General features: G+C 38.2%; 1 protein-coding gene across 1 annotated transcript; it reads left to right on the top strand.

The window, feature by feature from the left end:
- The first annotated feature begins 7,452 nt into the window (after nt 1-7,452).
- LOC133806657 (uncharacterized) lies at nt 7,453-9,198 on the top strand. Its single transcript, XM_062244751.1, has one exon. The coding sequence runs from the start codon at nt 7,453-7,455 to the stop codon at nt 9,196-9,198; it is 1,746 nt and encodes a 581-aa protein (XP_062100735.1).
- Nucleotides 9,199-15,512: the final 6,314 nt, after the last annotated feature.

Raw genomic sequence — 15,512 nt, 5'->3', positions numbered from 1 at the left:
TATAGACACATATGTATAATGTATAATGCTATTATAAAGTGTGATACAGAATTAAGTGACCAATTATGTTATAAATATCATAGGGTATTAAAGTGTCATGGATTTAATGTGTAGAAACAGGAAAGTGAATTTTTAATTTTATAATGGGCAAAATTGAAAATCACTCATTATAAATTAGGGTTGTGGTCTCATATATATGTATCATTCTGTAAAATCCTGATTTTGAGGGATTTGTTTCTATTTTTAGTTTATTGGCATTTTTGGTTTTAGTCAAAATTAATATTGTATTTATTGATTAAATCCTGTTTATTGTGTAATATTCTCTGTTGTAATGTCTCTTTCCGTATATAGAATAAATCTGGAATTATCTTGGAAATATTCTTGTCATTTATTCTTTTTGTCTCGGTTAGGAAAGTCTGGGTATTTTTGGTTCCAGCAGAATCCGGTTCTGTCTAAACAGGTGGATATTTACCCTATTTAGAATTATCTTGTGCATCAAGTAATCAATGGTGAATATTCTTTATTTATGCTTTTGTTTCTCTATAAAAGATTCTGACCTAGACGATTAGGTTATCACTTCAGAGATTGATTTCATATTTTGTTGAAGTGCCGTTTTCATGTGCAAAGAGCTTTTGTTCTAGAGCTCTTTGTGTTTTGTTTTCTGTTTTTCTTGCATATGTTTTGTTAACTGTTTTGCAGGTAAAACTCTCAAGGACACCTTGTTTAAGAGCTTCGGGAGAAGCTTGTAGTGTGAGTCACTCTTCGGGATGATTAGTGCACGGACCAGAAGTTGAAGGGAGTTCAAGTTTCTGAGTCATTTGGAAGTGTTATTAGGAAGTGTCAAATTGCTGGGATTGCGACAATTTAAAGAGGGAGTCTTTAAGATTGTATAAGTCAATTGGTGATTGTAATTTGAATAATTCTTATCTAATAAACTTCATTCTCTGGGCGTGGCCCCGTGGATTAGTAACAACCTGCAAAGGTTGTTGATACCACGTAAAAATTCGCGTGTCCTTTATTTTTACGTTTCTGATTAAGTAATTCTGTTTACACATATCATACATCTGTTTAAGCATTTCCGCAATCTGTTAAAACGTGTTTTTACATACATCCTTGGATTAATTATTTGAATTAACCAATTAATTTAATCCAAATAAGAGAATTTCATTTGGTATCAGAGCGGTTCACTAAACTCTTAGTGAGATCTTGTGGTTATTTTCCGTTTGATTTGTTTTGTGTGAAATGTCTTTCTTTGCAGAAGGTAGTTCGGTGTCTCGACCTCCATTGCTAAATGACTCAAACTATCCATATTGGAAAGTTAGGATGAGAGCCTTCATAAAAGCTCAAGATGAGAAAGCATGGAGAGCAATTTTGTCTGGGTGGTCACCTCCTACTGAAAAAGGTGAAGATGGAAGCATAATTGTAAAATCTGAACTTGTTTGGGACACAGAAGAAGAAAAATTATCTAGCTATAATAATAAAGCTCTTCACGCCATATTCAATGGTGTTGGAGAAAGTTTTATAAAGCTTGTTTCCACTTGCACCTCTGCTAAAGAAGCCTGGACAATCCTTCAAACTCAATTTGAAGGAACAGCTGATGTCAAGAGATCTCGATTCATTATGCTTCAAACTAGGTTTGATGATCTCAGAATGTCTGATTCTAAGACTTTAACTGAATTCTATGAAAGACTTTCTGATATTGCTAATGAATATTTTGCCTTGGGTGAGAAACTTGATGATTCTGTACTTGTTAGGAAAATTGTTAGAGTTCTACCTGACAGGTTTAATGTGAAGCTCACAGCAATGGAAGAGGCAAAAGATTTCAGCAACATGAAGGTGGAAGAGTTGATGGGATCACTACGAACTTTTGAGCTTAACCAAAGGACAAACCTAACCCATCAAAAGAAAAAGAAAAAACGATTGCTTTCAAAAGCACGGAGATGGAGACTCCTGATGAGGGAGACGGTGATAATGAAATGGCTTTGCTCTCAAAAAAATTTCAAAAATACATAAAAAAGATTGGGAATAGGCAAACCATTGGAAAGGCTCCTAGAGGTAATTTCTCTTACTCTAAACCCTCTTTCTCTAACAAAAAGGGTATTCAGTGCAGGGAATGTGAAGGTTTTGGGCACATCCAGGCTGAATGTGCAAACACTCTAAAAAAGAACAAGAAAGGTATGATCGTTACATGGAGTGACGACGACTCGGATAACAGTGAAGAGGAAAAAGAGAACGTTGCGTTCACAACCAGCGTTTCTGAGTCAACATTAAGAGAGGCCAAAATGGTGTGCCTAAACAATTGTATCAAAGGTGAAAGCTCGGATAGTGATGAATCCGATCTAAATGATGAGTCTCTAGGAGAAGCATACAAAAAATTGTATGAATCATGGGAGAAATTGTGTTCTGAGAATCGATCATTGGTTAGTAAGAACAAAGAACCTTCTGTTGAGATTAAAATACTTGTTGATCAAAATGAATTGCTTGAAAATGATATTAATTCGAAAATCAATGAAATAAGCAAATTGACAAAAGATCTTGAGAATCTCAATAAGAATGCTAGAATGCTTAACCCTGGATCTACTGTTTTTGAGGAAATTCAGAATGCAGGTCAACAAGGGCACATAGGACTTGGAGCCTCAAGTTCTCAAAAAGTGCAAAAAACTGTGTTTGTTTCTGCAGGGTTATTGGCACCTGAAAGTTCTGCTCCCACAGGTATAGTGTCTGACTCAACAGAAAACAAACTTGTTGTTACAGAAAAAAGGTTCACTGGTCGTAAGAACAAAGGTAAGAATACTGTGTTTATTCCCACATGTCACTTCTGTGGGAGAAAGGGACATATTAGACCAAGATGTTTCACTCTCATGAATTTTGCTAAAAACAAATACTTTGAAAAATCGAATTATTTCAAAGAAAACATGAAAGTGAAAAGATCTAAATCAAAAAATGTTTGGATTGAAAAGAAAAAATGTTTTGCTGGAATTTGTGATGATAGACTTCCTTCATCTTACTTATGGTATTTTGACAGTGGTTGTTCTAGACATATGACAGGTAACAAGACAATTCTCACTAACATAAGACCTATGCATTGTGGATCAGTCACGTTTGGTAATGGTATTGAAGGTAATGTTCTTGGAATAGGTACTCTTGATTTTGATGGGTTACCTAGAATTAAAGGAATTTTACTTGTTGAAGGACTTAAGGCTAATCTCCTTAGCATTAGCCAAATTTGTGACCAAGGCTTCACGGTCAACTTTGATAAAGAAAATTGTGTTGTGGTAAATCAAGATGGTGAGGAAATTCTTGAAGGGTACAGGTCTAGAGACAATTGTTATACCATGTTACCCTCTTTCATGTGTTATTCTGCCTTAGGTAACAATACTGATGTGTGGCATGCCAAACTTGGGCATATAAACTTTAAACTGTTGAAAAAGTTGTCTCATGCAGGGATTGTTCGTGGCTTACCTAGTTTGGGTAAGGAAACTGAAGGCAAGTGCAAAGAATGCCAACTTGGTAAGCAACTAAAAAGCACTCATAAAAGTGTCTCTGACATTAATACTTCGAAAGTGCTAGAGTTGCTTCACATGGATCTAATGGGTCCAATTCAAGTTGAAAGCTTGAATGGTAAGAGGTATATATTTGTGTGTGTGGATGATTTTTCTAGATACACATGGGTTGAATTCTTAAGGGAAAAATCAGATACGTTTGATGCGTTTAAAACCTTGTGTACTAAGTTGCAGGTTGAAAAAGATTGCACAATTGGAAAAATTTTGCGCATACGTAGCGATCATGGGAAGGAGTTTGAGAACTCGGTCTATGATGAATTTTGTAAGGCTGCAGGTATAACTCATGAGTTCTCAGCTCCTAAAACGCCTCAACAGAATGGCGTAGTGGAAAGGAAGAATCATACCCTGCAAGAAATGGCTAGGGTAATGTTGAATAGCAAGAAACTAACTAAGAGGCTATGGGCTGAAGCCATTAGTACTGCTTGCTATATCATAAATCGTGTCTTTCTTCGTCCAGGTACCTCTAAAACCTCATATGAATTTTGGAAAGGTAAAAAACCTAGTGTTGCTTATTTTCATGTGTTTGGATGTGCTTGTTACATTTTGAGGGATAGAGAACATCTGGGAAAATTTGATAACAAAAGTGATGAGGGTGTATTTCTTGGGTACTCCACTAATAGTAAGGCTTATCGTGTGTATAACATGAGAACCCAAACTGTTATGGAGTCAATTAATGTTGTTATTGATGATGTTCGAGATTTCTCTGAATTTTCTACAGAAGAAGAAATTGACAGGTTTGTGGACGAATCCGATGAGCAAGTTGACGGTGAACCTGTTCATGACCATGCTGTGGGAACCTCCGGAACATCTGTATCCACAGATCCTGAGTCTGATGACACAGATACTGAACAGACAGAAAAAAGGTTTCCAGGTATTATATCTGATGAGATTCGAAAAGAACCTTCTAGCAGAGTCAAACTGAACCATCCATCAGATTTAATTCTGGGGGATCCTAAAGACAGCATGGTGACACGAAAGAGGTTTAGTAATGTTTCTCGTTTTGCTTGTTTTTTATCCAATTTTGAGCCTAAAAATGTGAAAGAGGAATTAACTAATGCTAATTGGATTGAGGCTATGCAGGAAGAATTGGAGCAATTTTTCAGAAATAAAGTGTGGAATCTTGTGCCCCGTCCACTTGACACAAATATTATTGGTACTAAATGGATCTTTAAAAATAAATCTGATGAATTTGGTACTATCATAAGAAATAAGGCAAGATTGGTGGCACAAGGATACACACAAGTGGAAGGGATAGATTTTGATGAAACATTTGCCCCAGTTGCAAGACTGGAATCTATACGTTTGTTACTCTCTATTGCTTGTTTGATTGGTTTCAGGTTGTTTCAAATGGATGTGAAATCTGCATTCTTGAATGGTGTTTTAAATGAGGAGGTCTATGTTGAACAACCTAAAGGATTTGAAGACCCTCATGCACCAGACCATGTCTACAAGCTAGACAAAGCTCTTTATGGGCTCAAGCAGGCACCAAGGGCATGGTATGAGAAACTTACAAATTTCTTGGTGTCACATGGGTACAAAAGGGGAGGAGTTGACAAAACATTGTTCATCAAGACTGTTGATTCACATATCATAATTGCTCAAATCTATGTGGATGACATTGTTTTTGGCTCTACCTCTGAGTCAGAAGTGAAAAAGTTTGTGCAACAAATGAAAGACGAGTTTGAAATGAGTATGGTGGGTGAACTAACGTTTTTTCTAGGTCTGCAGGTAAAGCAAATGGAGGAAGGCACTTTTGTGAGTCAAAGCAAATATGCAAAGAATTTGGTCAAGAAATTTGGTCTTGAAAGCTCAAAATTTGCAAAAACACCAATGAGCACCACAACTAAACTCACAAAAGATGAGAATGGTGTCAAAGTTGATCCTACACTCTATAGGAGTATGATTGGTAGTTTGCTTTATCTCACTGCTAGTAGACCTGACCTGTGTTATAGTGTTGGTGTGTGTGCCAGGTACCAAGGGAATCCAATGGAATCTCATGTGAAGGCTGTGAAAAGAATAATTAGATATGTTCATGGAACAACTGATTATGGGCTTTGGTACACCAAAGAAACTAATCCCACTCTTGTGTGTTTTAGTGATGCAGATTGGGCTGGCAACATCGATGATCGAAAGAGTACTAGTGGGGGATGTTTCTATCTAGGGAACAATTTGGTGTCATGGCACAGCAAAAAACAAAACTCGATCTCCCTCTCCACTGCTGAGGCAGAATACATTGCTGCTGGAAGTTGTTGTGCTCAACTCTTATGGATGAAACAAATGCTGAAAGACTATGGGTTTGATCTTGACACCTTAACTGTTTTTTGTGATAACACAAGTGCCATCAACATTTCAAAAAATCCGGTACAACACTCTAGGACTAAGCACATTGATATTCGACACCATTTCATAAGAGAATTAGTTGAGAATAAAACTCTTGTGCTTGAGTATATTGAAACTGAAAAACAACTTGCAGATATTTTCACCAAGGCCTTGGATTCGGTTAGGTTTGACTCCCTCAGAAAATCCTTGGGAGTTTGTCTTGTTTAAAGTATTGGTTCTTGGTTGTTGGCACGAGCTTAGAATCTGTTCAAACATTTTGAGAATCTGTGTGTATGACTTAGAATAAATTATCTTGTGTTGTATGAATTCCTGATTTGCATGCCTAGAGTAAAATCAAATAGCAATCCCTTCGTAGTATATTTCTGTGAATCAAGCATTGTTTTATGTGACAGTGGTGTTTAGTGTTTCACAATTTCAGGCTCCTATGAATGAATAGAGCTACCTTCCTAGTGTGTGAAAGCCATCTTTGAGTAAGTTGGAACTTTGTAATTCGGAGTTATAAAGAGGATACTCTACCATAGAAAAGGGCTACCACTAGGGTAAGTGTGAGAGCGTCTTCATAGGGTACAAAATTTTGAAGGAGACTTTCTGTCAAATTGGGCAATGTTCCCTTGCTACACTCTCACACACATATGCTTGAAGTTGTGATTCACCGAATTTTAAAAAAAAAAGGAAAAAGAAAAATTTATAATAAATGTTCACATAGTGTTTGATTCATTTTGAAATATGCTTAGTAACTGGATTGTGCTTGATTTGTGTTCAGGTATTGCTCAAGACTTCATCTTCACAAGGTTTTTTATTTTAAGGTTCTCATACACACATGATTCTCTCATTGATTGTTCAGATTGTTTGTCACGTGCCCATAATTCAAGTTGTATTTGTTGTTTAGTTTTATTCTATTAAATTTTAAAAAAAAAAAAAGGAAAATTAAAAAAAATAAATAAAAGGGAAAAGGAAATATGGGGGAATTGTCTTGACCGAATCTTGGTTTTGTGAATATTGCTTTGATGAGTTTCTTTTCAATATACCAAGTTATTCAAGTTTTTTTTATTCTTGGCATCTCACGTGAATTAATTGAGAATATTGTGTTGCTTAAAGTCTTTGATGTGGTTTCCTTTTTTTGAAATCGTATGGCTAGGGTTTCATCTCTTTTATTGTATCATGATCTTCTCCATTAAATTCGGTTTCCTTTTTGTGTTCTTCTATTGTTGTCTTTTTTGAAATAAAAAGGGAAAGAAAATTGTAAAGGAAGGGAGAAAGGAGATCGTGTGCCATGATGAGGATATTTGGTCTTAATGAGAAATTTTTTGAAAAAGGAAACATCACTTCCTTGTGAGATTTGAGCAGTTATTTCAGAGAGATGTGACAGATTTTTGGGCAATTAACCGTCCATTTTGAGTAATGGAAAGATCACGATCGGTTTGTTCCTTTATATAAAGGTTTCTTCCTCTTGTCTCTCTCACACGATTTCTCTAATTCTTCTTCATCTTCTTGGCTGTTATTTCTTGTCTTTGTTTTTTTTTTTTTTTTTTTTTGAGTTATAGATACCATGGTGAGGACCAGAGGAGCACACTCAAAGAAAACTCCAACCGATCTCTCAAAACCTCTGTCTAAAACACCTGTCAGCACAGCCGTGCCGTCTGCCTCTGCTCTTCCCAAGTCCGTCTCGACGCCTAGTTCATCTGCGGGGACAAGACCCAAAATGAAGTCGCATTACCAGACAACTCCGGTTCCCACGGCGACCCCTCTGGTGTTCCCCGATGTTGATGCTGCTGTCCCTGTGTCGTCACCACCACCTAAAGGGGTAGTGACCGAAAAGGCCTCTGTTATTCCTTCTTCTCAGAGCGCTCCAACCAAAAGGACTAGGGCATCCGAAAAAGGGTCTGTCGAACCCTCTCCACCAAAGAAGTCGTCTCTCCCACCGAAGACAAATGCCAAAGGTTTTTTGAAGAGGAAAATGCCCTCCGATTCTACTGTCTCTCCTCTATCCTCGGTCAAGAAACGTCTCAAGGACAACCCACCATCACCGTCCACTTCTGAGGCAGATGAAGAAGAAGAAACGGTGGCTGAAGAATCCACAGAAGATATCCCAGAGAAAGTGGCCTCTGACAAAGAGCTGTCTCAGGAACCTGATGAATCAGCCACCGACTCTGAGCCAAGGGAAGAGGAAGATGTTGCGTCGTCTGATCCAGATGTGGACACGGTCCCAAGCCCTGTCGCCGCTGTTCCCAGTCCTGTGGTAACAAAACCCTCATCCAAGGGAAAAGGCAAGAAACCCATCTCTCGGTCTGGTACTCCTCTTACTAAGTCAGTGGTAAAATTTCAACCTCACTCTTATTCCTTCTGTTATAATGATAATGAACGAGATATGATGTTGTATGCCCATCGTAAGTTCCTTCCCGAGAGGAATTTTGTTCTTAGTGACCATAGGTCCTTCGGAGTTCTCATCTTGCCTCAAACCCGTGAATGGGTTGGGTCCTTGGTGAAGCTTTCTGGCTATGTGGAGCGTGTTGTGAAGGAGTTTTATGCCAATCTTACCAATGATGTGCTTGATCCAAAGTCCCCTCACTTCGAAAAGGTTTATGTCCGCGGACAATGGTACTCCTTCGCTCCTAAAGATATTGCAATCGCACTCCAAATTCCGATTGCAACTGTTGAAGACCAAGCTGCTGAAACTCTTGATCGCGATGAAGTATTGTCCGAGCTCGTGGGACAAAGAATGCAGTGGTCTCCCAACACTGTTCTGCTGGTCACCAACCTGACAAATACGTATGTTGTGCTCCACAAGTTCGCCACTACCAACTGGAAGCCTACATCTCACACTAACACAATTTCTTTTGACATGGCCGCATTCCTCTATAAAGTTGGCACAGGCATAGAAGTTGATCTGGCGAAACTCATTTTTGATCAAATTGTTGGTTTCCGCAGGGGTAATCGTAAGTCTCTTAATTTGCCATTTCCCCATCTCATTTATAAAATTCTTAGCATGCAGAATGATGACATCAAACTGGAGACCGAAGACTTGGTCCTAGCTTCTACTGCCGTTTCATTTCGTTCAGGTGGTTCTTCAAATGAGTCTGGCGAAGCACCAAGCGCCAAGAAAGTGAAGCCTCAGTCACTCAATTTCGCATCAGAGGACCTGCCCCCTGATTCTGTCCCAACAGTTTCACCTGCTGTGGCTACTGAATTGGCGTCCCTTCGTTCTAGTATGGCTGATCTTCACACAAAGTTTGCCATCTTCCTGCAGTCCATTCATGACCAACGGCTGCTTGTCACCCGTGCTTCCAATTTCTGACCACTGTTTTTATTTTGTTTGTTTATTTTGCCCTACAACATTGGTCTTTTGGGGTCTTTTATATTTTTCTTTGGTACTTTGACAGACAAATAGGGGGAGAAGCACACTCCTGGTTTATTTTTTATTAAGTTTTTGTGAACATCAAACTCTGGACCCTCTACTTTTTGAGGGGGAGTTTTTTATGATTACTTGTTTTTGATTACTTGTGCTTACTTGTGCTTTTTCGCAGGGGGAGTTTTATTTGGTAATCACTAACTTGTTTTTCTTGCAGGAGTGTTATATTAATTTTGCCTTCCAAAGTGCCAAAGGGGGAGATTGTAAAATCTCGATTTTGAGGGATTTGTTTCTATTTTTAGTTTATTGGCATTTTTGGTTTTAGTCAAAATTAATATTGTATTTATTGATTAAATCCTGTTTATTGTGTAATATTCTCTGCTGTAATGTCTCTTTCCGTATATAGAATAAATCTGGAATTATCTTGGAAATATTCTTGTCATTTATTCTTTTTGTCTCGGTTAGGAAAGTCTGGGTATTTTTGGTTCCAGCAGAATCCGGTTCTGTCTAAACAGGTGGATATTTACCCTATTTAGAATTATCTTGTGCATCAAGTAATCAATGGTGAATATTCTTTATTTATGCTTTTGTTTCTCTATAAAAGCTTCTGACCTAGACGATTAGGTTATCACTTCAGAGATTGATTTCATATTTTGTTGAAGTGCCATTTTCATGTGCAAAGAGCTTTTGTTCTAGAGCTCTTTGTGTTTTGTTTTCTGTTTTTCTTGCATATGTTTTGTTAACTGTTTTGCAGGTAAAACTCTCAAGGACACCTTGTTTAAGAGCTTCGGGAGAAGCTTGTAGTGTGAGTCACTCTTCGGGATGATTAGTGCACGGACCAGAAGTTGAAGGGAGTTCAAGTTTCTGAGTCATTTGGAAGTGTTATTAGGAAGTGTCAAATTGCTGGGATTGCGACAATTTAAAGAGGGAGTCTTTAAGATTGTATAAGTCAATTGGTGATTGTAATTTGAATAATTCTTATCTAATAAACTTCATTCTCTGGGCGTGGCCCCGTGGATTAGTAACAACCTGTAAAGGTTGTTGATACCACGTAAAAATTCGTGTGTCCTTTATTTTTACGTTTCTGATTAAGTAATTCTGTTTACACATATCATACATCTGTTTAAGCATTTCCGCAATCTGTTAAAACGTGTTTTTACATACATCCTTGGATTAATTATTTGAATTAACCAATTAATTTAATCCAAATAAGAGAATTTCACATTCTATTCTGTTTATCATTCCATTAACACAAAAGAATAGTAAGATTCTCTCATAGAGATACATATTATATAGGAAGATCTAAACCCTCTGTGCAATCTCTAACAATAGCCTCGGGTTAGAGCTTCGACTTTCACGTTCATCTTCTTCTTTGATTTGGCAAAGGATCTATAAAAATATGATTTAAGATTTTATATTGAAATAATTTTAGTAACATGATTAGGATATGAGGTTTTGTATTGAAATATTGATATTTATGCATGTTGCTTGAGTGTTTCATAAATTCTAACAAAAGATTCAAACAATAACTTCTTGACAACTGCATAAACAAACAAAGCATCCGAATTCAACAGAAACAAAACTTAATTTCATATATTTTGTTTCGGATCATGTCAAAGTAGCTCTTGGATTACCATTTATTTCGGTGAGCACTATACTTCAACCAAGATCAGTGCTATTTAAAAATGATTTCACCAAATTCAAGCTTATGACATCTATTTTAACCATATTACAAAACATTGAGTCGAATATATTTATTTTTTTAAAACAAAAAAATTACAAATTGTCCAAACAGAATTTTAGCTTAATCGTACATATAGTCAAAGTAGTATAAATTATTTATATATTGTTTTATATCTTCTTTCTAAAATGCCCGTTGTTGTTTATGAGCTAATTTGGGGACTAAATGAACATTTATATATATATAAATAAATATAATTCTCAGCTCTGATAAATTTTATTTATATCAATAAATCGAGTATATGATTTTTTCATCGGGGACTGCTTCGCTGATTGCCATTTCTTTATATCGTCTAGGCCCCTCTACTTGTTGCGGATTGGCATATTTGTCTTTGTATTTGGGCTAGTTTTTCTTCTTCCAAAAACAACTATAATATCATCATCAAAAATTAAAAACTCTGAAAGAATTTTGTTCGTCAGGTTGGCGACGATCAGTTGATTATACGAGTAAGGCAGACTTTGAAGTCAAATCTCCATACATTTAGTGAAGCTCCATGCAAGTGGTTAATTTTTCTCATACATAATGATCTTCAAGCTTGGTCTCATCACCATTATTGCGAATGAAAGAAAGAAAAAGAATGAGAATATTATTAATCTTGAATGAAATAAAACAAGGCTACAGAATGTCTTATATAGGCAAATACAACCAGAAGATAACAAACTCTCCAAACTAATAAAGAAACAAAATAACAGACAAATACAACCGAAATAAACTAAATATAATGATAGAAAAACCATAACAGAGTAAACCCAATACCCCCTTCAAGATGTACTGTATATATCATGTACAGTCATCTTGCTTATGTGAGAATTTAGAGCTATGGAAGGAAGAGCCTTAGTGAATGCATCTGCCAGCTGTAAGTGACTACTAATAGGAATGAGACGAATCAAAGAATCTCTGATTTTGTCTCTAATAAAATGGCAGTCCAGCTCGATGTGTTTGGTTCGCTCATGAAATGTGGGGTTGTTAGCGATGTGAATAGCAGAGGAGTTGTCACAGTAGATGAAAGTCGGGGTATCATTAAGGACATGAAGATCACGAAGTAAGTGTTGAAGCAATGTTATTTCACTGGCTGTGGCTGCAAGGGCCCGATACTCTAGTTCAGCCGAACTTTGAGAGATAGTTGGTTGTTTCTTAGTGCGCCAAGAAACTAAGGAATCACCAATGAAGATGCAAAAACCAGTAGCAGAACGTCTGGTATTGGGACAGGAAGCCCAGTCCAAATCGAAGAACCCACAAATATGTAGAGAAGAAGTAGGTGAATAAAGAAGTCCTTGGCCAGGAGTTCCTTTGAGATACTGAAGGAGGTGATGAACAGCTTGAAGATGAGGAGTTCGGGGGGCTGACATAAATTGACTTAGACAATGAACGGAGTATGTGATATCCGGCCTTGATAGAGTCAAATAGAGAAGCCTACCAATGAGTCTCCGATATTGAGTAGGATCGGTAAGAAGCTCATCGGTTTCAGCAGAGAGTTTTAATCTTGGATCCATTGGTGTGCAAGATGGCTTCCTTCCAAGGTATCCAGTATCTTCAAGAAGTTGTAGAGTGTACCGTCGCTGTGATAAAAACAAACCAGCTGTGGAACGGGCAATTTCGAAGCCGAGAAAGTATTTCAATGTACCAAGAACTTTCAGCTTGAATTGTTTGTGAAGTGAGGCTTGAAGATATTGGAGATTTTGAATATTTGGGCCAGTTATGATAATATCATCAACATAGACCAAAAGGGCGATGAAATATTGATCGTGGCCACGAGTGAAGAGTGTATAATCAGCTTGAGATTGGGTGAAGCCTTCGGCAATGAGAGCATCCGATAATTTTCTGTACCATTGGCGCGAGGATTGCTTGAGGTCGTAGATGGACTTGTGCAATTTTCAAACAAGAGGTCCTACACATGTAGAAGAAGGAACAATAAGACCTTTAGGAAGAGTCATGTACACTTCCTCATGCAAATCGCCATTGAGGAAGGCATTATTTATATCAAGTTGAAGCATAGGCCATCGTTTGATGGTAGAGATAGCCAATAATAATCTGAATGTGACCATCTTAGCTACTGGAGAGAAGGTGTCGAAAAAATATAATCTTTCTTGTTGCAAGAATCCTTGAGCCACCAAACGGGCTTTGTACCGTTCAATAGAGCCATTACTATTAAATTTCAGTTTGTATATCCAGCAACAACCAATAGCTTTCTTCCTAGGAGGAAGAGAAACTGTAATGCCCCGGATTCCCTAATGTGGTTTAACGGCTGGATTTGTAGGCCGGGAGGGCCATAATTGTTTAATTATGCCATTAAACGTGTTTATGTATGTTTATGAGAATTATATTATAATATAATGTTAATTGTATGCATGTCGGTGATATATGTTGAGACCACATTATGATGTGGGTTTGTTCGAGCTGTTCGACATGAGATGATCGTAGTTATTGATTAGCGGTTTAGTCACAACAGGTTTAAGTGTCGGGACTTGGTTTGAGTCTCGGGGTGATTTTGATGGTTAGAGCGTTACCGGGAGATAAAGGGATAACGGGATGTGAATTATTGGTGTTTGAGATTATTGAGAATAACGGGAATTGGAGAGCGTTAATTATGATTAACGAGTTAGGAGGAAAGTACCAAAAATACCCTTGGGAGTCTTTAGAAACAATTAATTGACCTAGGGGTAAAATGGTCATTTCACCCCTAGGATAGATATAACCTTATTTAGCTGAAAAAGGTGATGGAAAAAAACAGAGTATCTTTGAGAGTTCTCCCGTACCTTCTTTTTCTCTCTGTTCTTTGTGGTTTCTGAACCAATTTTGAGGATTCAAGCTTAGGAAGCAAGCCTTGGGAGTTTGGGAGTGTGTTCCATCATTGAAGAGCTTCATAAGCCAAGCTTTGGGTAAGTTTCTAACCATAGTTTCTCTGGTTTGCTCTGTTTTAGTTTTGTTTTGCAGCTGAGTTTTCTAGGGTGAATTCATGGGTTTTGTTGGGAGTTTTGGCTAGGGTTCCCATGCTTGTGATGTTTGGGATGTGTTGGGATGGTTTTTGGGTTTACTTGGCATCAAGAATAGGCTTTGGAAGCTTGGGAATCGAGTTAGAATTGAAGAAGATGAAGAAGGTCGGTTCAGGGAAGTTTTGGGCTGGAGGTAGCGCTACAGCGCCCACCCTAGGGCGCTATAGCGCTCCTCAGGAGGGTTTCTGGCACTTGGGCGGTTCTGAGTTTAGCGCTGTGGCGCTAGGGGTTGAGCGCTGTAGCGCTACCCTGTTCCTTCTAAACCCCGTTTTGAGTGTTTTTAAGGGTTTTTGACTTGGGGTTTCAATCCCTAAGGCCCGGGATCGATTCTACTCACCGTGTGGGCATGTTTCGAGGTCCCGAGGGTGGTGCTTAGGTTAAGACCCTATTATTGTGAATTCTCATTAATGGAGGTTATAATTGGTTGCGATTAGGTAATCGCTAAAGGACCAAAAAGTCGATCGTTCTCAGGGTTGTTCTTTTGTTCGTTCTTGCTCGAACCAGAGGTAAGAAAACTGCACCCCAAGTGTAACATGCATGGATATTCCTGAGACATGTTGGATGTGAGAATATGGACATGGATTGAACATAGAATGCTTAGCATATGCTGCTCATTTGTGCATGGCACTGACTTATTAGTCAGGTTTGGCAAGGGTGCTAGTATCACTGTGAAGCTGTGACTTATTAGTCAGGTTCGGCAGGGGTATTGGGCATTGATCATGATGAACTGACTTATTAGTCAGGACGGCCTTGGCGTGTGTCACGCTGGCCAGTAAGATTGGATCTAATCGATTATTAGCATTGAATGACTCAAAGAGCATTAATGCCAGACCGACCCCGAGGGTCGATGAATGAAATAAGCGCTTGGAGGCTAGTGGCTTACCCAGCAGCCACTCTCCCACTTGAATTAGTGACATGCGTGGCAGTCACTCAGTGCGGTTTACCAGGACCCGTTGAAGGCTAGTGGCTTACCCATCAGCCACTCTTCCATCTGAATTAGTGACTCGCTTGTCAGTCACTCAGTGTGGTTTATCAGGACCTCATGTGGTGTTCACTCATTTTTTTGAAAGCTTTATGCTCAGTGTGATTATAATGATAATCATTTGATAATGTTTATATAAAGTGTTATGTTTTCTTGCTGGGCCCTGGCTCATGGGTGCTATATGGTGCAGGTAAAGGGAAAGAGAAGCTCACCTAGCCTTGAGTGGAGAGTTGATGTGGTGGTGTGTACATATGCAGCCGCTTGACCACCACGGTCAAGGTGTTCTCAGAGGAACTAGGGGGTTTACCCTATTTTTGCCGCTTAGGTTGGCGGGTTTGTAACTTTACAACAGTAGTGACCTTTTGTACTGAGAACAGCTTGTAAACGTTTTGTTTAGCTCTGCAGAGCAGTTGTAATAAAATCTCCATTTCCTTTTCACTGGTTTTATACCTTAACCTGTTAATTACACTTAGAGCACATTTTTTACCAAAGGACTCAGGTAGTGAGTCAAATTTCCGGTCCACCGTTCACCGTAATGGTTCTG

The sequence above is a fragment of the Humulus lupulus genome, chromosome X, assembly GCF_963169125.1.
Source record: "Humulus lupulus chromosome X, drHumLupu1.1, whole genome shotgun sequence".
Taxonomy (NCBI): domain Eukaryota; kingdom Viridiplantae; phylum Streptophyta; class Magnoliopsida; order Rosales; family Cannabaceae; genus Humulus; species Humulus lupulus.
Note: the sequence above shows the minus strand (reverse complement) of the source record. Positions and strands in the feature narration are given on the sequence as shown.

What these genes read in the sequence shown, in the direction of transcription:
- LOC133806657 (XM_062244751.1), top strand. Translation starts at nt 7,453, where the DNA reads ATGGTGAGGACCAGAGGAGCACACTCAAAGAAAACTCCAACCGATCTC.